The sequence below is a fragment of the Nestor notabilis genome, unplaced genomic scaffold (genome assembly GCF_000696875.1).
Source record: "Nestor notabilis isolate BGI_N333 unplaced genomic scaffold, ASM69687v1 scaffold4399, whole genome shotgun sequence".
Classification (NCBI taxonomy): Eukaryota; Metazoa; Chordata; class Aves; order Psittaciformes; family Psittacidae; genus Nestor; species Nestor notabilis.
This window is the reverse complement of record NW_009943112.1, coordinates 101762-127994: the sequence shown is the minus strand read 5'-3', so window position 1 is coordinate 127994 and position 26233 is coordinate 101762. Positions and strand designations below refer to the sequence as shown.

Sequence of the window (26233 nt, the reverse complement as noted above, 5' to 3'; positions counted from 1 at the left end):
GGTTCCTTTTGAATGCTGTAGCAGTGACCTGCGTATGGCCACCAACCGTCTGTGCACTCAGTAGCTCTCAATTCATCTAAAATCAAAGTGCAATTTTTCAGAGCAATTTTGTAGGACGAAAATAAAGGACACTAGAATGAGATCCCTTGAGCACTCTTTACAAAAGTGGGACTGTGTGAATGAACATAAAGCTGTAGTTAGAAATGCAAAATACATTCAAATGAAAACTAAATATCATTAAGGCACAGCATGCTAGATATGCAAATAGAATTATGTCTCCTTAAGCAAAGAACCATTGAAAAATGCCTACGCTGTGTCAGAAATGTAATTTGAAATAATGTTCTGGGACAGAAAAGAGATCTGAGAAGACATCAGTCTCTCTCCTCTTTGTCCCCCAGAGCAGTTCAGTCAGTGTGCCATGGACTCCCATTCTACCTGTGGTGGCTAACATTAGGCTTTGCCTGCTGTTCAATGTCTTCTTGCAGTCTCACATGATTTTCAGATATGGAAAAGTGTGAACTAATTCCTTAGAAACTGTAGATCAGTAAACACTGCAAATTAACCCAGAACTGGAAGTTTTCTCTTCACATTAACTCAGTAGCTTTTTTATTACTTAGATCCTTAAATATGTCTAAAAGCTTACCTTAAGCTTCCTTTAAAAATAGAATCCTGCATTTATTTTTAAGGTTAATACTGGAATAAAGATTCTCTGAAATTATTTCTCCACTTTAATGTAACCACCTCTTTAAAAGTAGCTTTTATAGGATTCCAAGATGACAACCTCCAGCAGATCCCTCCTGTATGTAGCATATTAATAGCCATGCTGTTGTCATCAAAGCTGTAGGTTGGGATGGCCCATGACTGAAATGCAGCCTGTGTCAATATTGCTGCTCCTCCTGCTCTGCTTGTATGAACCCATTGCATTGCATACTGTTGTCATCAGAGGAGGACTTTTTTCATGAGTATTAGAGTAACTGTAGTTGCTCATTTGGAGCAAATAAGAGTAAGATTTCTATTGTATTTATGCAAATTTGATTGTTGGTGCTGGTTACCATGACAGAGCAGCTTCTATCTGTCTTGCAAGAATGAATAATAGAGTGATGGAAAAAAATAATAATATTGTCCTATGAATGTCAATTACACAACGGAAGGACAAAAGCAATACACAAAGTCTGAGTTTGCATGTGTAGCTGTGTTTTTCAAAGGCTCCTAACATCTTAGTTGGAAAATAATGTTGTATGCCTTTTACAATTTGCAGATCTTTACAGATTGCTCTTTCTAGAAGTCGAAGAAAAATCTTTCTATTTGATTAACCCACCTTTGGGTATGATGTAAGGCATTGAACTGAAGCTTTTCTTTTTACAAATGTAGCCAAGTCTCTGATTACATGCTTGGTTTTCCCATTTAGCATTCTTTCTGGGATTCATCACTCCACAGATTTTTCCAGGGAGTAGGAAAGGACTTCCTTTGAGTAAGAGAGAAAATAGAAACTCACAGCAAAATTAAACAAAAAAGATTGACAAAACCATCATATTATCAGTAGAAAAATCAACTTATTCTGATTTATTCAATACTTACTATGAAGCAGCCCTCCTCTACAGCATAAGTGCTGCTGCTGTAGTTTATAGCATGCTGGTTTAATCTATGCTTTGAGAGTGAAGTAATGACCCACCATTGACTTTGTGTCAGGATAGTACTGAGAAATTTCTTGTTCTTTTCTTGATATTCTGGTGCTCATAGACAGAACAGCTGAAGCTAGAACTCTACCCTGTGTCAAAAACTTCTAAGCTTTAAAAATACTGAGTTTTCATTTCTATTATCTCTCCAGTATATCTCAAGATTTTCATAGCTTTTCTCCTTTCTGTTGTAGCATGTAAAAACCTCTGTAAGCAGCAATGGAAATTTCCTGATACAGAATTTTTGAAAACATAAAGGAGATTTTAATTATTCCTTTACCACCCTGTAACTTTTCCAAAACAGGAGACAGCTTGAAATACTCGGGGCACAAAGCAAACACAGGACCAAAAGAACAATAAGCAAAACAGAAGAACTCCCTATGTGTGAACAGCACCACAAACCCACCCCTGTTTCCCTTCCTTGAGGTGGCCCAGTGCAATTTTGCATAAACCATTAAGGAATTATGAGCTGGCTCTGTAAGCCTCTCAATAATATTTAGAATTTCTCCACATAGCGTAGTGCCATTATTTTCTAAGTATTTTGCTATCATTGGAAGATTTGGTTTATATTCATGCTCTTGGACAACATGTTATGGAAAAATTCTGATCTCTGATCTGTGGGGTTATGTATCACTCCAAATGACACTCTGCTTTCATAAGTAGGATCTTTGCTACAGAACCTGCTATAGTTGACAGCTACAGTGAACTTTGTAATTTGGAAGTGTAATTTTAAAATAACCACCTAGATGTTCCAAATGGCCTTTCCTGAAATAAAAGTAGCTATGCCAGTTTTATTAGTTGGTGTCTTATCAGAATCCATTCAAAGATTACAAAATAGATACAGTTCTTACCTGGAGCCCAGTTTAAATATCTGAAAGGGCTGCCACCAGCCCATTGCCATCCACTGTTGAAATTTAAAGTGTTCAATCCAATCCAGAATGAAAGACTAAAATTTTTAGTTAGCTCTAAATTAGAAAACAAAAAGTAAGTTTCATCTCGCTATTCTCGTTCCTAGCAAGTTTATCTAAACAAACTGAAATCAAAAGTAAGAAATTTATATTTCTTAGTTTAAACCAGCCCCAAACCACTAATTTCCATTTTACTGAGTTGCACAGCTTAAAAAGTAAAATAGTTAAATGAATAAATACTGATTTAGCAGAGATCTCAGTAGCTAAAACGACAAATTGACATCCTATTTCAATACTTAATAAGAATTTACTTCTCTCATTTTGTTTCATTACAACACAAGAGATGTAAAATACACCTTGTTTTCAGAAGGGAATTATGCTAACATGTTTATGTAACAGCTTTCATGGAGTACACACATCAGAAAGACAGAGGCAGTGTGCCAATCAGTTGCTGCCAGATATTTTCAATGTGATTGGCTTCAAAGCCTCCTTCACACCATTTATAACCAAACTGATACCATAATATTTGTATTTGAAATCCACTGGAGTTCTTTGGAGTTTATGTATACAAACATACCCATATTAGGACCAATCTAGCCATCTTCATACATTCTCCTAGAAAGATTAATAACCCTTGAAACAGAGAGGAAAAAGGTAAATTTGACCACAGCCCTGCTCAGGAATGAGTGCACCAGCATAAAGGTAAGTGGAAGAAACCCTCCCCCTAGGACAGGCTGCAGAAGACGTAGCTCCCACCTAGAGCACGAGGTGGGATGGGGCCATTTTATCCCCATAAAGGTTTAGGACCAACCTTTCATATAAAACCACCAGCTAGTGGAAGGCTACTTCAGACCATCTCCCTTTTGGCAGCTGCTGACCCAGCCCTGATGCCCTGTCTTCTTCATTGAGACAGAAGACAAGGCAGCCAATTTCATAATCTGAAGGCCTAGGGCAGCATATTTTAAGGTCTTACTCTCTATCATTTTACCTTCTATATATGCTTGCTCATGAATCATTGTGATGCTTAGTAGATCTGCATTTTGCTGTTGACAGCTTTTCCTTGCTTGGTGCCATGTTAGAGCTGATTCTGAGTTTATCTGATAGTGAATGCCAGTCGAAACATCTTCTATCCAAAATCTTTCTGTGTCATCTGGAAGAAGTGAGAGAGAACACTGCTGTTAGAGGACTGACATCACATGAACTGAAAACAAATGAAGTACGTAATGAAGCAAAATCTCTAAAAATGCATGGAATTAGCTGTATGGTATCATACACCAGAAAAATCAAAATCAGATTAGGCATAAACTAAAAAAATAATAATGTAAGCTTTTTAATTAAAAACATTATTTTAAATTTCTAAGTTTTTAGAAGGGAATGAATGGGTTTCCAGACATATCTGTTGATTGAAAAAAAGAGATTCCAGGGTGAAGTCGGAGGAGAAAAGTAAGCGTGTAGGTGAACTATGACTCTGGAGGCTCTTCATCCCGGAGGGGCTGGAACTTCCTCTTAGCTCATCATCAAGAGAAGCAGCTTTTTTAAATGTGGCAGAACCTGGCCCTTGATGGTCAGATCAACTGCGGTCTTTTTTGCAGAACAACTCGCAAAACCTTATGAAACTGTTGTAGGAAGGCAGTTGGTGAGAAAAGCAAAAAGATTTGTGTCTTGAGGTGGAGGGATCCAAACATAATTTGATGTTGAAGATAGTATAAAAATGGGAGAGGAGGATAATTTTAGCTAAAACATTTTTATGTAGGCTGACAATAGGAGAAAAGAAAAAGGTAGGAAATGGATGTTAAGGGGAAAAAACAGTATATAGCAGTTTAAGTGATAATTGACCTACAGGGCATGTCTGAGAAATAAAGAGCAATGGGAATTTTTTGAAAGGAAGATATTGGTCTGAGTTCATGCCGGTCATGCCATGCACTAAAGTCACATAAAATTAGATATCAGAGAGCCTACTCATGCCTATGATCCACAGAGAGAAACTGTGTTTAGAGCTTGCGATATATACCTTGTAGGAAAGTCAAATTCTGAGATGCTATGTTGCTGATAAATTGTGGTTCCTAAAAGCAGAAAAACCACAAGTATATCTCAGATGAAAGTGAGTTCACTTCATTGTTGTATTCTGTACAGCTCAATAGGCTTGTTTTATCACTCCATCTTTTCATTAATTGATTAAAGAAAAAAGATAGCTGACCAGCAAGAATATGGATCTAATTGTCATGAGCATATTTACACAGTAAAACTTTTAGGTTTCAAGTGCACACTTCTGCATTGGAGAAGTCTTGCATATTCAACCTCAACTCAGATTCTCTTAAGGTTAGCAATGCTTCACCTTTTTAAACTATCACAGTGTTACAGAAGAGTCCTATCCTGAAATTTCTGATATATGCTGCCAGTGTGATATTCATGCAAACACATTCATCCACCCAGTTCTACGTACATTACTGCTTTACCATTTCCCTCTATGGCTACACCCAAAGAGTGCTATACATCTTCGAATTAGAAGTATTCTTCTAATTTGGTCAGGCTGAGGGGAGGAGCCAGTTCTTCCTTCTCATACCTCGTATCTTGAAGCAGAAAGAGAAACTTGCACAGCTATCATGAAAACATTGCTCTAAAACCATTTTACTGATCACTGCACCATAGGTGTGATGGGGAAAATAAATGGAAAGAGCTCCATGGTTCCCTATCTCTCATCACCCTCCCATACATGTATCTAATATTTCCACAGAATAGAATTTCAGTTTAAAGTTCCTGCATTTCCCCCAACATCTCCCTAAATGTCCCCTCTTTTATTCTGTGAATCAAGAACTGCCAGGATAATATAAAACACACTCTTTAGATCACGCATCAAATCTGATAACAAATACAGAATGATCAGTCTATACATAAAAACTGTAAAGCTGTCCAAGGAAAAACATTTTCATATCTAGTTTAACACAAAACCAACAGAAAACTTACCCAGTAACTCTAATGAATCACGCACGAGGGAAAGAAAAAGTAGGAACCTGGAAAAACTCATTGCAAATTTAACTTCCTTTTCATTCCTCTACCAGAAGTTGGACTATAAGACTGGCAATGTATAAAATCCTTTTAAGTGGGGATAGTAACAGGTCCTTCTCTGTGTCAAACGGTTGATGGGTAAAGCACTGTATTCTAAATAAGGACATATCCTGTCACATGGTGTTTTTAAATAACTAGAGTGCACATTGCAAACTCCGCACTCTTTGAAGAGCAAGTCACTTCCAAGGCTGAAGTTTCCATCCTTGTAACTAGAGGTGGTGACTGGGACTTTGCTAGTATTACATACAGGTCAGTTTTTAGGGTGCTACATGGGACAGACCTCTAAAAAAAAGCAGCTTGAGGCTTTGTGAGAAGAAACCTGCAGTGAAGTATCACTCATTAAAAACCCAGCCTCTGTTCTAACCCTTACATCTCAGAAAAAAGGGAAAACAAAACCACAGTGATTCTGCATGTCACTATGATGTCACAGCTCTACATCTGGAGAAGAAAGAGCAATTTTTACGGGATCTGCAGTACTCAGTGTATTAGGAATTATTTCTCACTTTCAGGGTCACATTGTGGTTTTTTTCTGCACTGTTATGTTGCTTGCTTTGAACACAGTTTGCAGCTGGGCTGTTCATAACTACTTGTCAAAGATCTGAAAGAAGCGAAGATGTTCCATGCTATAAGCTAGTGGTAAGTTTCCCTGTAGGAGGAGAGAAAATTTTGCCTGGAATACTTTTGTCAAACAAAAGGATGCATTTATCTATCTGAGAAATTCCTAATGAGGATGTTCCAGGGCAAAGCCAAATGTGAGCTAAATTGGAAAAGCTCCTTTTAATCTGTGAGCAGAGTGCTCATCTGGAAACTTATATTGGCATGGCCATACTTGTACAACTAGGCAGCAAAGCTGTGCTGGCAAATATTCACATGCAAACAAGTTCTATTGTTCCTTCTGTTTACTTACATCAGTGACATTAAAAGAAGTTGATAACAAAACTGAAAAATGTGAGAAGTGAAATAGACAGTAGTGATATATATGTATAGAAGCTAAACAGATCTCATATGATGAGAAACTATATTTGCTTCTACGTAAAAAGCATTAAGGAAAATTACTGCAAGAACTGGCTAAACTTGTTGACTGTTAGAAAATAGTAAAAGAGAAAAATATTTTCATTTTAAAATGTCTGGATTTCAGTAAAAATAGGAATAAAATAAATCGTTTAATAATAACTACTCTATTTTCAGAATAGTATTTCTATTCAGGGAGAGCTTAGTGTGAGCAAGGTTTACAAAAGCAGCCCAAAGCTGTAAAGCTGAGTTTACTCAGTTTACTGAGTGAAATCACATTTCAGATACATCTGAAATCACAAAATGAAATTACTGCAACAGAGAGGATCCCAAAAGAAAATACGTGGAAGACACAATTCCTGCCTAGTTCCCTCCTCTGCCTCACGAGGTGCCGGTTGTGCTCCACTCAAAACTGAGCGTTAGCCCCCCTCTTGTGTAAATGGATGCTTGTGAGGATTCAGCTCCCCAAGGCTGCAGAGTGATGAGGGAGACTAGTGCAGGCACTGAGGTAGGCCATAAGAAGAATTAAGCACTACAGAGCTGCGCCTTCACATGACCAATCAGCTTGATGCTTGTTATGAAGTTTTTGGGGTCAGCTTTCTGTATGCTGCATTTCCTTGTGCAATAACCTGTTCTCACCAACATACTGAATTCTTGATTGTATTTATGCCAAGAAAAAAAGGAATTCAGTGCTTAGAAAAGAAGCTTCATGGCTAAGCACTCTTCCCATAAAGTGTTATCTGAATTATATTTACAGTTCACATAATCCTATTTTGTACTGCTTTCCATGTTTACCTAATGCTATTTTGTACTGCTTCCAGACGTTTTTCTAACATCTAGTCTTCTTGCAGATTCCTAGTATGGTATCATCTGTTTCATTCCTTAGTTTTCAGTTCATTTTTCTTGCATTTAAAAATGGCAAGTTGGTGCATATTCATGCTGAATTCAAAGTGGCTGGGAGAGAAGCCATCCTTGTTATTGACAGAAAAGTTATTGTGCAGACAAGAGCACCTCACTTCCCCTTTCCTCTCACTTGATTCACAGGGAAGGCTGAAGCTGAAACTTATACTAACCACTTCATTAGTTTCAGAGCATTAACAAAATGAAGAATTCAAGGATGAAAAGCTTTTAATTCATGTTGGTGAACACACTATTCTTAACAATCATATCAAATTGAAAAAAGACCAAAACCTACATCTGAACTTAATATACTTTGCTGGTATGAACTGTATTTTCCTTAGCATAAAATGAAAATGACAAGGTTTTCTATCCCAAAGTTACCTGAGATAACTAAGTTAAAAAGTAAGTATATGAAGCACCATTTTATAAGCATAATAGGAAACAGCTTTTCACAAGAATAAGGAACAATAAAATATATTGATATCAATATGGAACAATAAAAGTTCTGGTCTGATGGACTTAAGTTTGTGAGGCAAAATGAGACAAAAGAGTCTGCCAGTGCATAAAGAGAAAAGATTTCATTTAAGATTACAGGTATCTTCTCTAGAGACTTTTAAGATACATCCTTTAATTTCAGCAAATAACTTGCTCCTCTGAATTGGTACACGCCAGAGAATCCATTTTCACCAGTTCGTCAGTCACCAACACATTAGTTTAGAAGTGTTGCATTGCCAGAATCTGTTGACAGTTTTGTCTTTTTCTCTTGTAGAAATAGACTGACACACCAGCTCCAAGAAGAGTGAGAATAGCCAAGAAAATGAGTGGCCAAACAGAGACATGAACACGTGAGTCAGTTTCTTCGTTATTTTCCTTTCCTGAAATGAATGCATATAACTTTGAGAAACCTTAGTAATTTCTTACACCACATACAACACGAAAAACATAGAGGAGAGGTTCTCTCCTGCATGAACTTGGAATCTGCTCAGTTTAAACCAGCTCCAAATTGTTGCTGGCCAGCAGCCAGGTCTCTGTTGCTGAAGCTAATGTGGTTTTGGTTGATCTGGATTACAGTGACACACAATGCATGCAGTGAACACTTGTAAGAATCTAACGAAAATGCATACTTTACATACGGATACGGGATGCTAATTATTTGAAAACTAGTTTGCAATATTTTTATCTTACAGTATTTACAATAATAGCTATGGAAAAAATTTGCATATACATCTACATAAGTTTTAATAGCCTAGTTAAAACTGTCTGTGTCTGTTCTCAAAGTTAGCCACAAGCTGGGTCAGTGCTGAGCTTCTCGACTCAGGGTTACCCCTTCAGCAGTCCAGTTGACCAAGAACATGTGAGTGCTCATGTGCCTGTAAAAGGCACCATGGGATTACTCCAAGTGATTTACAGTCATGCATCCCAGTAACTGTCAGCAGGACTTGTTCTCTAAAAGGGCATAGCTTAGAAAAACTTGTTTTAAGTTCTTCTTGTGTCTAGAGTTTTATAAATTTTCTTATGAAAGCTCTTACCTTTTTGCTGTACAGGAATCCCACTTGGTTCAACTTGAATGAATATCAGAGAGAAATAATATTACACTTCATTAGAATTCATAAATTTGACTGTTTTGTTAAAAATATACAGGAACAAAAACCCCTTAAATATTACCATTGCATTAATAAAACATATGTCTGTTATAAAAGGCAGCATAAATGAGGCAATGATACTAAAGTTTTACATTCCTATTTAAGATTACCAAACTATAATATTAATTCCCATAAAACTTTACATTGTTTTTATACCTACCAACATTCAAATACTGATTCTTTTCTATATTCTCTCAAAAACACTTTTTCATGTTTTCCGTCAAATATTAATTTTCATTTACCAAGAATATGATGTATAATTTCACATGGCACATTTTAGGAAGCTCTACATGTCTAGCAGGATTCTGCTGTTACAGTGATGTTTAAGATTCTTAAATGTCTTCCCTGGAAAATACCCTCTGAATCAATGCTGTAATCTTCCTATTTGCCTATGTGCATAAGAAAGAGACGGAGAAACAGATCTTTACAAAAATCTTTCTTTTTCTTTTTAAGAGGAGGTGCAAAATTGCTTGATTCACATTAATTCCTCCTTGCAAAGGTATAATAACTGTTACAATACTTAGTTCCTTGAAAAGTCATAAGTTTGTACAAGTATTTGACAGATGCCGTACTAATATCTGTGTTAGGTATTCCAAAGGTTTCTGCAAGTCTCTTTCTCAACCTAGAGTGCATATACCAGGGTGTAATTACTTCCAGACACATGGTGGAGGGCTGTAACAGTAACTCATAAATAGGTCTGCTCTGCCACTAGGGGCTGAGTCACTAACGACTTACCTTTGGGTTTTTTGCAGATAAATCCTTTTTCAGAAGAGCAGTCAGTGTTGCTCCAATAACCAGATGGTACAGTTATTTCAACACAGTGATGCTCTACACTGGACTCTCTCTCATCCCAGTTGACAAAGTCCAGTGCAGTATTATCTAGCCACAGCCACTGGCCTAAAGAGCAACAGACAGAGTAAAAAAAAATTTAAAATCTCTCTCATGGATATTTTTACCTCTTAGCTCAGCAAATGACTTCAAAAAATGTAATAATAACCCATTCTTCAGCAGAAGACCATGTCTTTTTTGGTTTTTTTGTTTTGTTTTTTTTTTTTTGTAACAATATCTATCCTCATTTTTCTCATTTTTCAATTAAATATTGAACGTAAGACATTACCATCCACGTTTCGATAAAGTCCTATCCATAAGCCTCCTTCTTTATTTCCAAGTGGTTGCACTGTATGGATCAGAAAGTCAGATTCATCCATGTTTTCTACTGAAACCAAGGTAGCACCTGAAAGGCATTAAGAAGCAAATAACCATAACCTACCTGAGCAAGTACTGGAATGACCTCCTCTTTCAAGTCTGTACAAGCAATAACTTTTGAAAGCATTTTGCACACTACCCTGATGGCTTCCCCATTGCTTCTTGAGTAGAACAGAGACCTCGAGGTGCTTCGTGGCTGTGCTCCCCCACCACTGCCCCAAGATGTTGCTCCAGAAGCCAGGAGCTGATGGAGAGCTCTACACTTGGGGAGGCTGCAGCCCCTGGGAGGACAGAAGGCTGCACAAAGTCACTTGTGTCAGTTTATTTTCTTTGTGCCAGATTTAGAATACCTTGGTAGGTAAATAAAGTATTTCTAATGACTCTTTTTTTATACCAATGATTTTACATTTTAATGTGAGTTTTGTATAAACTTTCAAACAACTCTCATAGGTTGATAATGAAGGCTCTCACCCAACTGAGCACACTCAAGGGATGCCAGTGCCCAGCTTGTCCCAGCTGATGTTTCAATGTAGTAGCAGTGGCCATGGTAAGGGATCCAAGCTCTGAGGTCGGCTGCTTCAGGACAGTCTCCAGGAAGCTGAGCAGGGTCTGTAGGAGCTATAGCTGAAGAAGTCATATGGTATGAAATTGGTATTGCATTATGAGTAACCAATGAGTAGGATATGTGTGTAAATAATGTGGGATTTCTCTAAACCAACTTTAACTAGCTGGACCTCTACTCCTGACTATTCCTATATTCCTCCAGCTCAGACAACGGGAAGAGTCAGGCAACCAATAGTGTGATACATTTTATTTCTCCAATCTCAGGACAAGGAAATAAATGACATCCTACAGCATCTAATTAACTGCCTTGTCAGTACTCCGAAGAAATCAAACCCTGAGGGGTGATATAGATCCTGAATTTGCATTCTCACAACACAGAAAACTATTGTAAGGTAACAAATCATTGAATACCACAGTCCCATATTTTGTGGCTGCCTGGTCTCTGTATGTTGTCAATTTATACAAGGGAACATGTCTCTGCCAAATTAGTCTCTGTTTCTGATCACGTGTGCAATTAACTTCTATCTGTCTGCAGTTCTTGCACTGCGTATGTAGACCCAATGTACCACTGAGTTTAGCTTGGAAGCCACCTTCAAGGGGAAAAATCTATCTTGAATCTCATCAGAAACAGACTACATTATGTAGCCTTAAAACCTGAAGGAGAGAAAACAACACAATTCTACAAAATTTACAAGAAACCAAGCCTCTGCACACTTCTACAAAGAGTTAAAGTACTATTCACATTCCCAAGGCCCTTCTACCTATGTCAGAACTGCTTTAGCTCTGGCAACAGTGAATAGGAGTGAAACTCTTACCTGTATTTTGGCTCAGTGACACCTGTGTGGGAACTTAACCAGTTGCTGTAGTCCATACAGTTAGTGCATGTTCCCGGCACTTACAGTACAATCTCATGTGATTTATGCTCACATCTCAAAAAGCAAAATATCTCAAAGACATTTTGAGATATAAATTTATGCAGACAGTTATGACTACCACGAAAGCAGTGCAGGCATATCCATTTGCACAGGAAGCTTTCATGTGCCTGAATTCGTATATCATAGAATCATAAAATAGTCAGGGTTGGAAAGGACTTTAAGATCATCTAGTTCCAACTCCCCTGCCATGGGCAGGGACGCCTCTCACTAAACTGCGTCACCCAAGGCTCTGTCCAACCTGGCCTTGAACACCTCCAGGGTTGGAGCATTCACAACTTCCTTGGGCAACGCATTCCAGTGCCTCACCACCCTCACTGTAAAGAACTTCTTCCTTATATCTAATCTAAACTTCCTCTGTTTAAGTTTGAAGCTGTTACCCCTTGTCCTACCACTACAGTCCCTAATGAAGAGTCCCTCCCCAGCATCCTTGTAGGCCCCCTTCAGATACTGGAAGGCTGCTATGAGGTCTCCACTCAGCTTCTCTTCTCCAGGCTGAACAGCCCCAACTTTCTCAGCCTGTCGTCATAGGGAAGGTGCTCCAGCCCCCTTACCAGCCTCGTGGCTTCCTCTGGACTTACTCCAACAGCTCCATGTCATTAATGTTGAGGACACCAGAACTGTACACAATACTGCAAGTGGGTTCTCACAAGAGCAGAGTAGAGGGGCAGGATCACCTTCAACCTGCTGGTCACACTTCTTTTGATGCAGCGCAGGATACGGTTGGTTTCTGGGCTCAAGCGCACACTGAAGCTGGCTCATGTTCAGTTTCTCATCAACCACCACCCCCAAGTCCTTCTCCGCAGGGCTGCTCTGAATCTCTTCGCTGCCCAAGCAAACTTTCACATTCTGCTGGGGAGGTAGGTGGTGTCTTCTGAGGGTTTTAGCCCAAGCCAGAGCAGTTTGTAGGATTAGACAGACTAATGGAATTAGGAATGAGTCTTTAAAATTATTACATTCATTTGCTTACCATCTGATATCTTACAAACTGAAAAGTAGCTTTCATTGCAGGATGCTGTTTTCCAAGTACTGTCAAGATCTAGGTAGACACAAGCATTTTTCTCCTTTGGTTCCCCTGCTGCCCATTCAGTGTACCTGGTTTTCCAGTTATCGGTCCATTTGTAATAGCTGCCAGTCTGAAAACAAAGAAGTTCTGGTAACAGTTTTTTAACACAAAAAGCTCTGACACATCAATATAGTGTTCTATGTCTATTTGAGCTTTTCAGAAAAAAGCAGCCCTGTGATACTCTTTATTTTAAACACCATTCACTGTTCTAAACAATGTCACTGGGTGCTCTGAGTTACATAAGTACTACGTATGAACAGTGTTCAGCAGTGCATTGCTTTCAGCAGGGCTTTTCTGAGGAAACACAAACTTCTACAACATGGCAAGTAACTTGGATGAGACTCATTTAGTAAATCCCATATCAAGAGAAGTAATTACAGAGAATTTCCCTCTGCTCTGCTTTATTTAAATTAAACCAGGGAGTTTTCTGGCAGCTAAAGAATACTTGAGATTTACAGTCAAAATCTTAAAATATCTCTCTAATACTCATAATAACATTTATTAATATAATAATAGTTATAAGTAGCACTCTATAACAGGGAGTTAGACTTTCAGAATGGCTAACAGTTATCTAACAATAGCTGCACATCCTTGCTTGTGGCTCAGTCTGCACCTTTATTTCTTTTACCATTTTCTAGAGCTTTCTGCTTTCATCTCTTGCTACCTACTTAATCTTTTCTGTGACATTTTACTCCATTTGGTGCATGAAAGTCTTTGAGTATCTTTAACAGGTCCATTAGAAACCCATGCATATGCAGAGTAAAGCCATTTTAGTGTACAGTTGTATTAGCACTATTATGAACTGGGCACTCAGCAGGTCTATGAAGATGAGGAGACCTCACCAAGTACTTGCACCTCCCATCTGTCCAGCACTTACCATATTGCTGTTAAGACCAATCCATACAGGTTTTCCATATTTCAGCATCTGGATCCAGAGGAATGAATGGATGTAGGCATCCAAAATGCTAGCAAGTTCTGCAGATTTGTCTTGGCAATTTTTTCTGGCCTCTTCCCATTGCATTTCAGATGAGATGATTGAATAGCTACTGTCACCATAATGGGCAAAGCCAGAGGATGGATTTGTTGTTAGTACTTCGGACAGTGTGGTAACTATGGAGGAAAAACTGAATGCATGAATTTACAAGATACAGCTCATCTTTAGCATGGAAGCCATCAAAAAAATAGATCAAAGGTTCAATATTAACAATAAGACAAAAATCTTTATTTAAGATTGTGAACAATTTGTGAAAAATAAACACATACATAACCACCAAAATCCAAAGCCAAACCAAAAAAGCCCAAAATAAACTTGTTGTAAAACATGAAACAAATCTGTCACTGTAAAAAAAGAAGTGAAATCCTGTATGCTCTGAAGTAGAGAGTATACACTTAGAGGCCTGACTAGTGCAGACTAAGACTTATAAATTGGATATTTGAGTTCCCATGCTTTAAGGTATTTTGACGAAATCTGGGTATCTGAGTATACACCTATCTCATATCACTGGTGGAGAGGACATAGGCCTAGATGTTTAAGGCATTTACTATTGTACCCTCTTGTCACACAGCTTTGATACTTGATCACCACTCCCTCTTCACTCAAAGTCTTTAGCCTGTCTATATGGGCCACCTGAACAATTGCCTCCACATTTGAGTCAGGCTGTGTGTATTTCCTCCCTTGAAATGCATTCAGAGGAACTATAACTGGAATTAAGCAAACTAAAAATGCCACCCTAAAACTATGTTTGCTGTGCAGGGAGAGGGGGATTCTTACAAGGAAGTTAACTATGAGAGTGAACAAGCTACCGAAGCTGGCTGAAGTGGGAGGAATAGTTTTTAATGATGCTGTAATAAAGGTGAGGCAAAACTGTTATCTGTGCTTTGCCTTCTCTATTCCCACTATATGGCTGGGCAGCAGGGATTTACATAATTACAGTTCTCCAGCAGCAGAGTCAACATTCATTGCTCATTTTGATGCCAAAAAAGTCAAAATAAAGAAATCAATATTCTTCTACAACAAAGACACAGCCAAAAGGCTGTACATTTTAATAGACATCACATGTGTTCAGTAGAAATGTCAAGAGAAGATTAAATGCTCTGCTCAGAGACAGCCAGGAGTACAGGTGGATCACTGCAAGAGCATGGTTTTACACTGCATTTAAAGAGGATGTCTAAAAGCCTCATATTTCACTGAGAAGAAATACATTTCCATCTCCTATTCTGTAGTGTTATTCATTATTTAGGTACAAAACTCCTATTAAGATAGTGGTTCTTCTCCTGCAATTTCTGTGGAACAAATTGTAATAAAGCCTTAAAACTGGTGGAGCTCTGAAAGCCTGAGATGCTCAGAATGAGATTCAAAGCTGAAAGAAATCACGTCAGCTTGTAAATTCAAACTTATCTACCCAAGATGTTTTTCAGTTTAGGAGACTGGGTTAAACAGAACTCACGTGAATTCATCTGACATATATAGCCTCTCTCGTTGTCACAGCTATCATCTCTCCATTTCCCATCTAACTTCATGATGATGACACAATCTGTCTGAAGGAGAGGGATAAAACCCCAGCTGTTACAAAAAGTCAGTCAGGAGGTGGTGAGCTGAAGCTCCTATACTCCTAGTGCAAGCCTGATGGCGGAGAGGAGGGAGAGGAGGAAAATCATCTAGCTGCCTGAAATAAGCAGGTTATTTAAATTTCCTGTACCTCCACAGTGGCGTCCCTCAATGTTTCCAAGTCATAATAGTCAAAGTAGAATTGTGCCTTTTCTGGTGCACCATTAGCCCAGTTGGTGTAGGAAACAGTGCTTCCATCTGTCCAAAGAAATGTGTACTCTTTATTTATATCATTCATCCCAATCCAAACATTAGTTGTGGTATCCTTTAAATGATAAAAGAGGAAAGCTGGAGGGAAGCAGAGATTTTTTCATTAAGCTCACTATGACTTACCTAAAACAGGAAAAATGTGCAAAAGCCCAGAACTGGGGCCATATTAAAGTACAACATTTCCCAGATGCTTGTCAGTTCAAGGGATCTGTGCAACCACACTCAAAGCAGACTGGAAGTTTCATGAAAACAGAAACTGAAAGAACTAGAAACACACACTTTATTTCTTATATGAAATAATTTAGCTATTGTTTCACACTTTGGAGTTAAAATAAAGCATAAATTGACCTGGTTAATAAGCAGTTTTCAACAGATAATCCCATAATCTATTACAGTGTCTTTAGTGAGAGATTAGTATTTTTTTCTTTCACTAGAGCACATATGTACCTTGCACTTTTTTATTTGGTATGGTAGCCAGGTTTCCTCCCAGATCAATACAAGTATCTCGTGCAGCATGCCACGTGAGCTTTCTTGTTATATTTGAAGCAAATATTTTGAAACACTGGAAAAAAAAGCAAGCATTTCATTCAAACTAACAAAGATGGGAACTGCTGTAAGTGACTAATACCTATTAGCTACATATAGGATGTATGTTTCTTCAGAAAAAGAGATCAGGGCTAAAATAAGTGACAGATCTCAAAAGTAGAAAGTATGTATGTCTACCCAGGCAGATAATTTGCCCCTCTCATTGCAGAAAGTGTAATCCAGGAGTCTAGTACCATCCGAACATATTGTAAGGATGTCAAGTACATAATCCCTTTTCACATTTTCTGCCTGCCCTTAACAGAGGGATCATTTAATACCAGGAAAATGTGGCTTTAAGTGAAACAGCTGCAGAGAGTGATCCTTACTGTGCCTTCTCCTGCTTCCAGTGACTGTGGTTATGACTGTTCATCTCTCCAAAGTGTATGAAATAGCCTTTGATGCATCGACCTAACATTCTGAGGATGCAACGGTAGCCCAGTGTATATAAAGTAGGCAACACAACTTTTGGCAAATGGAGCTTCAACTCAGATTGGTACAAATTCTTCTTACAGCAATGAAGATTTCTAGATCATGTGTGAATGTAAAACTATACTCAAACCAATTGTAGTTTGGCATCATCTTTCTGAACTCAAAGTTTTGGGAACCCTGTACAAGGCAAAGGGATTGCTCAAGTACATTCTTTCTAAACTATTCCATCTAAATTTTTGGTTTTTTTTTTTTAAGACTGACTTTTACAAATTTCTGTTTCGAACATAAATGAATGAAACAGGAGATGGGGAGGAGGATGGGTTTTCTTAAACAGTAGCAGTATAATATTAAGCCTGTGCAAACTACGTTTTCTGAAACTTATTCAGCATACATCTATTTCTACTGTATTTCACTGTGAAATTAAATGCTATAGACACCTTCAAAAAAGCCCAGCCAGCCAACCAGCATGTTATGACTGGATAATTACTCTCCAGATTTATTTTATAACCATAAATCCTTGACTTTTACAGTTACACTGCTTTACACAATTTGCTGAACATACTTGTTGACATACCTTGTTGTTAAAGAAAAGCCAACTTTCTGGACATCCTCCAGGAGGCAATGGAGAAGCAAATGTTGAATTAATAGAACTGTTATATTTTTCACATACAAATTTATTGGAGGAACCACAGTTTATGTCATGCCACAAGCCTAAAAATCAGATTGAATAAGCAAGTCAGGATGTTATAGTATTTGTAACAATAATTTCTCACGTCTTAAATTTTGAGTTAGAAAGAAGATAATTTCTACTGTTCAGACCTTGAAAGTAAGAGAGCCATGCACCACATTTATGCAGTCAACTATTTTTTATGAACAGAGATGTTTATGGACTTTAGCTGCTCAGCACTGTTAGTTACTGGGCTATCATCCAGCAATTGAAAAACATAATAAAGGACTAAGAAGAAAGGGCCAGTGACTCAGAAAAAATACTCTGGTATTTTTTAATTAATTAATTTAATTAATTAACCTCATCTTCATTCTACTTTCTCCGCCCTCACCACCCGTATCCACCAAAGAGTGAGTAGGAGAATTATGGGAGGAAAAGGATGACAAAAACCAATCAACACCTTCATTTTTAGGTGGTTTTCTTGTTTGTTTGGGGTTGTGGTTTTTGGGGTGTTTTGTTTGGTTGGGTTATTTTTTAGCAGAACACAATGTTCTCTATTTTATATTTCAGGCTGAAGCTTGATCTGAAGGTAAAGTAACCATGGCAGCTTTGAATGAGCCATTTGAAGCTCTAATAGTAGCACAGCTGTAGCCACTTGTGCTTAATTTGAACTGCCTTACCCTTCTGCTCCTTATCCAGGGCTCTCCACAGCATGTGTACCTGTTTATGATTTGTTCAAGCTATGGCATCATCACATTACAGGCAGCAGGGAAAATATACCAGCAAGTAAATTTGAAAAGAAAATGGATCAGAAATGGTTAAGATAGGAAACAATGGATCAAGATAAGGGCACAATGTAGTGTTCAAACATACTTTATGAAATATGTACCATTTTCTGGGCGCTAGCTTCTCAAGTTAATGTAATATCTAGGCATTCAGTCTGCAGATTAAGATACCTCATTTCAGTTGTCAAGATACACACAAGGCTTTCTAAGTTACTATTATAGTCAATAGAGAGCTAAGGCAGGATTCATTTGTCTAAACAGAGGTACAAAGTGCCATTTGAGAGGTTACACAAGGTGCCTGCAGAGAACTGACAGATATGGCACTGTTCCTGTGGGAAACTTTCAGTCAGGTGGGTCAACTCTAGGACATCACAGGTGGCTACAGTCACCTACATGTAGGCAACCAAATACTGCACTGAAGTAAATCAATCGCTTTTTGGGTAGCACTGACTGTGCAGGTGAGATCTCCACGTGACCATAATGAGACTTCAGAGGTCTAGCTTACATTACCTAGATTTTTGTTGTCAACTCAAGCTTCATTCTTCGCTGATGGTCCAACTCAGTTTCCCTCATGTAAACTTTTAGTATCATTAGAGACAAGCTCAGGAATGCTGAGCCACGTATACAGAGCTAGTAGACATGGCAGCCACCAGTGGGATAGCTATTCCTTTCTGGACCAATAACTACAGAAGGAGGGAAGCATCTCAATCAGACCAGATGCCTATGTTCAGAAAAATGAACCTCGTTGGTGTCTCCATATAAAAGCAAAACTTCAGGTGGGATTGCTGAGAGAATTCTTTATAAAACATAAATGGAGAGATTGATTTCATTACACATATATTACTGAGTTCTCATTAGCCTCAGCTAAGTTACAGAAATACCACCAAGAGAAAATATTAGCTCTAGGATTTGCAAGATATTTACATTTAAGAGTAATTACAAGCATGTAAGACAGTCTTAGGTCATTAGATGTATTTGTCTTTCTTCTTTTCTCATCAGCTTGTACCTTCGAACCCCCCATTTCATGTAGCTATCATATATTTTTCTTAAGTTCATAGGAGCAAAGACGAGAGCCCACTCAACCTTTTACTTAGAGAGAGTAAAAAGCCCTATAAAAAGGCATGATATCAATCTTATAAATCCTGAGACATCTGCATTAAATTACACATAATACTAAAATCACACAATTCTAAGGACATGGATTCTTCCATGACTGGTTTTACATCACTTACTGCAACTTGTTGGCTTGCTGCTGTAATGAATTTTCAGAAAACAGCCATAAAAGATTGTGTGACAGCTGACAGTAGAAGTTCAACAGCATCACTTATAATCCAAGCAGAGACAAGTAAAGTCTAATAGTTTAGTCTTGTCACTTACCGTGGTCTGAGAACATTACCACACAGTTTTCCTCATTATTTGCAAAGTTGGGCTCATTAGCAGCCCAGGCCACGTAGGTTACTGGAGTCCCATCTATCCAGCTTAAAGACATACAAGTAGTTATCAATTAATACACTTCAATTGTGAGATGAGAATCCTAATTAACATTTCACAGTTAAAGCTAGGCTTTATGGTATGGAGCACGGTTTAAGTGTGTGTGTGTTTATAGATATAAAATGCAGCATAGTGAAGTATCACTCCAATTTACAGAGAAATCTTTGAAAGAAACTTGAGAAAGTGTGTATGTACAGTACAGCTGCCAAGCCTCTCCTTGGGTAAGTGTTTACTTAAGAAAAAAAAAAGTTTTTATATTTCTTTCTGCGAAAAACTAATGCACTTTAGAATATTCCAGGACTATCTTGTTCTGCTTTGTACTTGTTACGTAGAACTGCCTTCATTCCTTGAAAACAACACATTTAGTACCTCCAGCTACATAAAATACTGTTTTTGCTTTTACATGTTAAGAGCTGCAGGGATCATCTTTGCTTACCTAAATTTTTTGTCAAGACTCACTTTTAGACCAATGAAGTATCCTTCTGATGAATGCCAGAATTCCTTCTAAAACAGAAAGATACTATTTAATGAATAAATATTTTAAGCAAACCAAGCAGAAATGGATGTGTCTTGATCAGGTTCACAGAGGAGTCACTGAAGTCAACAGCAGTAAAGTGCATGCTTACAGTTAAACACAGTGATTTGTTTACACACTCAGATATGGCAGAAGCCAGGTTTTTATCTGGAGCATCACAGCTGAGTCCTGCAGCATTGAGGGCCCTTAGGATGGAGTAGGAGAGAAGCAGATCTTGTGTCAGAAGCTGGTACACATCTTTGATTCTCCCTGCAGGACTGTAGCACCTACCTCAAGTTTGCCTCTTTCATTAGCTACTTTCCAAGCCAACACAGCTGGCACCTTCACATATTCCTCTGTCCACCAACCTGTCTTACCACCTCAGCACAGCTGACACAGAGCAAAAGAGACCAAATCCCATGGGACCAAAGGGCTCATTTGGGGGGAATGTTGTAGATCTCATCTGAGGTGGATTTCATTATTGAAAATGCTGATGGCTCTACTTCTGAGGCAACTGAAGTTTTGCAAGCAGATTGTCAAAAGCATTTCTACTTTAGGCTCTCTGTTTATAATGATTCTTACATTTTCTTTTAGCGCTCTCTGTAGGAACCTTCTCTCACTATTGTTATTAATAACAGCCAGGTCTGCAGAATTCATTCTGCAAAACTCCTGGGCTTTTTCCATGGAGGCATATTTTTTGCTGATGTAGTATAGCTTATCTTCATACATGACCCATCCATCTGCAGTGGTTTTATACGCTGGAAGATAAAGAAGGTATCCTTAAATTCTGTATCTGTAGAACACAAAAGCTCATTTCAAAAAGACAATTCTGGTACAAAAAGTATTGAACAAGAAAAATGCATGTACACAAAAACCTACCATACGTATCGGCTGGTTCAGATTTTAATGGCACTCCTGCAAAACAAGAGAATAGAAGGCATGACGCGTGTCCATAGTGTGTTTTATGATGTAGCTTGTGACTGGCTGCAAGGAGCAGAGTGAGGAACAGAGCAGGATTCTACACTCGCTGTCATTAACTAAAAAGCAGTCTTAACCACACGTTTCAGCTACACATTAGGCAATATGCATGGTCATCTACTTAGAATTGTGAAACATAAGTTGTGCTCCGTGTCAGCAAAGTCATAGCTTTGGCTGGATCACATTTCTGCATAGAGCAATGTAAGAGAAAATTGTTCTTCTGGTCGGTAGATTTATCCAAAAAACTTTAAATTTCGTGTTTACAGCCCCTTGACTGATCTGTCAGTAGACATTCCATAATCCTCCAGAGGGGCCTCCGTACTAAGAGGGATAAAATTTCCACTAGATCTACTTGAGCTCTATCAAAAACTTCTCTCAGTTCCAAATACTCTTAAGCAAAAGGAAGTACAGCTATATGTACTGCCTCTGATTTCTGGTTCTGATAGAAAAAGAAATGCTGCTGCTTTGAACCATTGCTTTTCCAAAAGCAGTTAAATCCTGAATAATGTTAAAGGAGAACTTGGAATACCACTAAATCTTTGGTGTACAAACATATTTTATTTGGTTTTTAGCTTTACTGATGTTAGCATCAAAATCAGTATTATATGGAATTCACAACTCCTTACTTCCTACGTTACAAAAATACAAGCAAAAACTTCTTAATATTCACAAAACTCACAATCTATGAAAACCTCTGCAAACACACAGATTATTTATACATCCTAATTTACATAATTATGTAAATGTATTTATTCTCACTGTCTATTGGTGAAAAAGCCTATGCTCTTGACCTCCATTTAGAAAAAGTAGTTCTTCAAAATTTTGTCTTTCTCCAGCAGCTTACATTAGAAAGCAACTACTTATAAAGTTAATTTAGCTTCTTGCTTCAAGAACAGAATAAGTATACCTTTTTTTATTTGACAAAGCCAGAGAAACTGTTCTTCACAGACCGAAAGTAACCATTCTTTAGTATAACTCCAATTGAGTACAGCACAGAGCTTGCGTCCTCCTGAATTTCTTTGATCATCCCTCCAGTTCATGTACCTAACCTACAGAAGAAACCATCTTTGTTACTTTTTTCATCTGTTTCAGCAGTTATACTCCCCACTAGCAAACAAACTATTTGTCTGAATTATTCTGTCTCTCACTAAAAAAAGGCACAAATATAGGAAAACCAGTAGGTATAAGAATATTTACAGGGGGGCAATATCAGTGAGCAGAAGATCTGGCTGTCTTACCATAGAGGGCTTTTTCTCTTGTTTGCCCCTCAAGCCCTAGGTGCAGCCAGGATAGAGACAGGCAAATGGACTGTTTCTAATTAACTTCACCTGGCTATAAACTTCACCTCCATTCCACTCATGCCAATCGTGTCCAGACAAGGTAGCTTTCACTTCATCAATTGTCACCTGGTTCAAAGTTACATTGTCCAAGAGGTGTCTGGAGGTAGTGACCATACTGTGCATCAAGTCAGCATTCACATCTTCCATTCCTTGTGGTTAATGAGAGTAGGAGTGTGACTTTTGGGACAGATGTCCTGCAAACCTAGTGGAGTTACTTCTTAAGAAACTAACATCCAAATGGGAAGGAAGAACCATGTGATATAACCTACTTCAGATTTTCAAAAAGCTCTTGATAAAATTGCTTCCCAAAACTTTTATGGAAACTAATGTTTGACAGGATAATAGGAAAGATCATTACTTGTGTTAAAAAAAAAGGAAATAGAGAGTAGAAGTAAAGAAAGGGTAATAAGAAGGGGAATCCTGCAGGAACATTTCATACCTCTGTGGATATTTATGTGGGCTTGAGAAAGGACTCTATAAATTCACAGAAATAAACCAATTTAGATTACAGATCTGAGCTCCAGTAATGAAAGACCCTGAGCTCTCACTTACTGGGGGAATGCACAAGTATACTGGGAAATATGCTTGCTGTTTGATTAGCTCTTAAGATGCTTCCAGCCACTGCCAGAGACAGGATTCAAGATCTGGTATGATGAATTTTTATGTTCTACATTATGCGTTCATATGATAATATGGAAAAGAAAATTTGTTGGAGTGCTGTGCAGAAAGTTACAGTTCCTGAAGACATACAGATAATTTCTATGTATTCAAATGCGTTGCCATGATTTTAGTCGTTTCCGTAATTACAGTCATGATAATAAAGGTTAGTGTTTTCTTTGATGAGGGTACCAGTAAAAACCCCAAAACATCTTAAGCAAACAAATATAATGAAAAATTAAAATACTCACTGGAGAGCCATCACTCCAAGCAAATCCTTCATCTGGATTCAAGGAAAATAAGCCAATCCAAACTTTTTGAAAGCTACAGTGACTGTCACTAACAGAAATTACAAGACAGAGCAGCATGTAAACATCAACACAAAAAACATACAGAAACACATTGTCAAACTTTCTGGAGCACACTGTAAAGTTCTGTGAAGTTGTAATAATTACCCTATTACCTATGGTGAAGGGCATACAGATACATATGTTCTTCATAGAAATATCTAATATTTCTATGGCTCAATGGCAATGACTTATTCATCAGACTTAGTAGTAGTATTGAACCTGTATTTCCTCTATATTCTGTTTTCTAAGGAAAGGCCTTCACAGATTCAGGAAATGGCCTTAGCATTGACTGCTTTAAGGTGAGTCAAAAGTAAATCTTTTGGTCATGTTTCCTACCCTACTATAAATACCCCACCCCACCCCCAGTTTCATCTATCTAGTAATAATGATACCAGTTGGGTTTTTTTAATGTCTTGGATATAAGCAACTCTTTTTTACATGAAACAAAAATGTTCATGAGTAGATAAAATTTCAAAGTATCACAGGTTTTTTGGCTTTGGGGGAATCCTGATGCTTCACAAATCATTTAAGAGCATTCATAATAGCTCATATGAAATGTCTCTTAAATCTGCTAAGATAAACACACATTATACTCACTATAACGACCTTCTTAGTAATGGTATCTCATCTTTACTGTTAATGGTGGCCAGATCCCCTCCTATATGTCTACAAAACTCTCGCGCTTCAAGCCATGATTTCTTTTTAATATCCGATCTGTAAAAACACTATAGAGACATTACTTTAAATCATATTATATATGTTATAATAAAAAAATCCATCTCGCTCACCCACAAGTGAGGTTTCATACAAGTGTTGTAAATGTCCATAAGAGAAATAGCATCAATTACTCTGGTGATAAAACTTTTGCGCTAGAGCTCTCTAGCTAGTTAGTGTAGTGGTGACAAACAAAGGGAAGGAATTTCTAGAAAGGAATACAATTCCCTTTTGTTTTAACTAGAGGAGAGCACAGGCCACCTTCCAGATGGAGGGAAAGAAAAGTGGTTGTGGTAGAGGAGCAAGGTGGCCTAGAAGGAGTCTGAAGATGCAGGCAAAAGAATGACCTCATGGTGGTTTAGAACTGTCAACTTTACATTTGCAGCATGATGTCTAACATTTTGGTAGTTTAAACAGAGAATAAGCACAAGTTTGACCAAAGCTAAAGCTGGTGATCTGGGGACAAAGGAATCCAATTAAACAGCATTCCATCTGAGTTTGAAAGACATGGCAGGGGGAAGGAGAGGGAAGAGTGAACCCCGTTATATAGTAAAAAGAGGTGGACTCATTACTCAACACATTTTTATTCTGTGTGGTCCCAAATCAATATTTGCACATTGCCTTCATTTCTTGTTCGAAGCCCTTCTGTATCATTGCTCAGACATAACCAAGTATACCTCAAATACAAGTTATCTGCATCTTTGCATCAGAAACTCTCTAATAAATATCCTTCATAAACGCTGGTTTAATTAACTTTTTGGGTGACTTCTTATGCTTTATTTTGTGAGGTTATGTGCTTATCTTAACAAGGTCCAGCCTTAGGCATTGTGCTGCTTGTAGATACACTTTGTTGTTTCTCTACTTTGTTCCCTGAACTCTCACACACCTCAGATAAATACGGGATCTTTGCACAACCTAGTGACCACACTGACATCAAGAGCCATGATAACAGCCAAGCACTGTTGCTTCTCGTGTTTAATACAGCATTTTGACATTGTTCTCTCAGTAATTTTAATATTGTTTCTTCTTTTTGTGGTTTTTTTTTGGGGGGGGTGGGGTTGGTTGGTTTTGGGGTTCCCCCCCCCCCTTTTTTGTATGTCTTCCTAGTGACTTTATGTTTTCTGCTCCAATTCATTCAACCCCTGGGGGTAAAAACTTGTACATTTTCGTTCCTGTGTCCTCTTTCCTACCCTCGTCCCCTTGTGTTCAGTCCCTTCAACCTCATCTTTCTTCCTGAGTTTCTTCCCAAGTTTCTTCCCTCTTATAGATAATTTCCTGAGATGTTTGGGTTTTGGGGTGGTTTTTTTTTTTTTGTTTAATTGTTTGTTTGGGTGTGCTGTTCGTTTGTGGTTGCTGTTTGGTTGGGTTGATTTGATTTCTATATTCCAGTCTCAGATATCACAAAATGAAGACAAACTTAGTTTTTATTTCTTTCTCTCCTCCCTGTCCAAGCAGTTCAAAGCCTCTCTCATTCTTTTAATTAGCCACTTACTTTAAAACAGGAACTACTATGGTAGTTTGATACCCAACCTTCAGGACACGCGGGGACCAGAGCAGTAGTTGGAACAGGTGGAGTTGTTGCACCCTTTGCCCACTGCTTACAGATATATTTTTGGTTTGTCTCACAGTCAAGTACATCCCATAATCCAGCTGCAGTCCCAGTTCTCATGGCTACACATCCTGGATTACTTCCTTTATGAGAAATAAAAAACACATTGTACATTTTATCCTAAATTGTTTCATTCTTACTGAAAACCTTTGAGCAGCAGCCATTCACTTCTTGCCAGATAACACTTGAATAGCAGTTATAATTTAGGTGGTTTTCACACAGGCAAAGAGTAGTATTTTCCTGTTTGACGAAGCCATGATCAGTTCAGGATTATTCTTTTTTATTATTATTTTTTAATTTTGAATGTCCTGCATAATTTCATGG

General features: G+C 38.0%; 2 protein-coding genes across 2 annotated transcripts in view; both read right to left on the bottom strand.

Annotated features, from left to right (window-relative positions):
* Positions 1-5609, bottom strand: part of LOC104411336 (macrophage mannose receptor 1-like) — a 32219-nt gene extending 26610 nt beyond the window's left edge. The window contains 5 exon segments of the mRNA XM_010021730.1: positions 3-76; positions 1319-1465; positions 2528-2641; positions 3573-3734; positions 5549-5609. Of these exon segments, the coding sequence (XP_010020032.1) occupies positions 3-76; positions 1319-1465; positions 2528-2641; positions 3573-3734; positions 5549-5609 (558 nt within the window).
* A 2666-nt stretch (positions 5610-8275) lies between these two features.
* LOC104411335 (macrophage mannose receptor 1-like) overlaps positions 8276-26233 on the bottom strand; it is a 30152-nt gene continuing 12194 nt past the window's right edge. The window contains exons 12-30 of the mRNA XM_010021729.1: positions 25793-25992; positions 24190-24311; positions 23488-23575; positions 22147-22288; positions 21141-21176; positions 20844-21019; positions 20184-20251; positions 19634-19734; positions 17379-17515; positions 16238-16352; positions 15672-15868; positions 15420-15510; positions 13850-14082; positions 12877-13042; positions 10882-11034; positions 10322-10438; positions 9940-10101; positions 9091-9123; positions 8276-8436 (exon numbers count right to left, since the gene is read on the bottom strand). Coding sequence (XP_010020031.1) covers positions 8276-8436; positions 9091-9123; positions 9940-10101; positions 10322-10438; positions 10882-11034; positions 12877-13042; positions 13850-14082; positions 15420-15510; positions 15672-15868; positions 16238-16352; positions 17379-17515; positions 19634-19734; positions 20184-20251; positions 20844-21019; positions 21141-21176; positions 22147-22288; positions 23488-23575; positions 24190-24311; positions 25793-25992 — 2498 coding nt within the window. The remainder of the gene's footprint in view (positions 8437-9090; positions 9124-9939; positions 10102-10321; positions 10439-10881; positions 11035-12876; positions 13043-13849; positions 14083-15419; positions 15511-15671; positions 15869-16237; positions 16353-17378; positions 17516-19633; positions 19735-20183; positions 20252-20843; positions 21020-21140; positions 21177-22146; positions 22289-23487; positions 23576-24189; positions 24312-25792; positions 25993-26233) is intronic.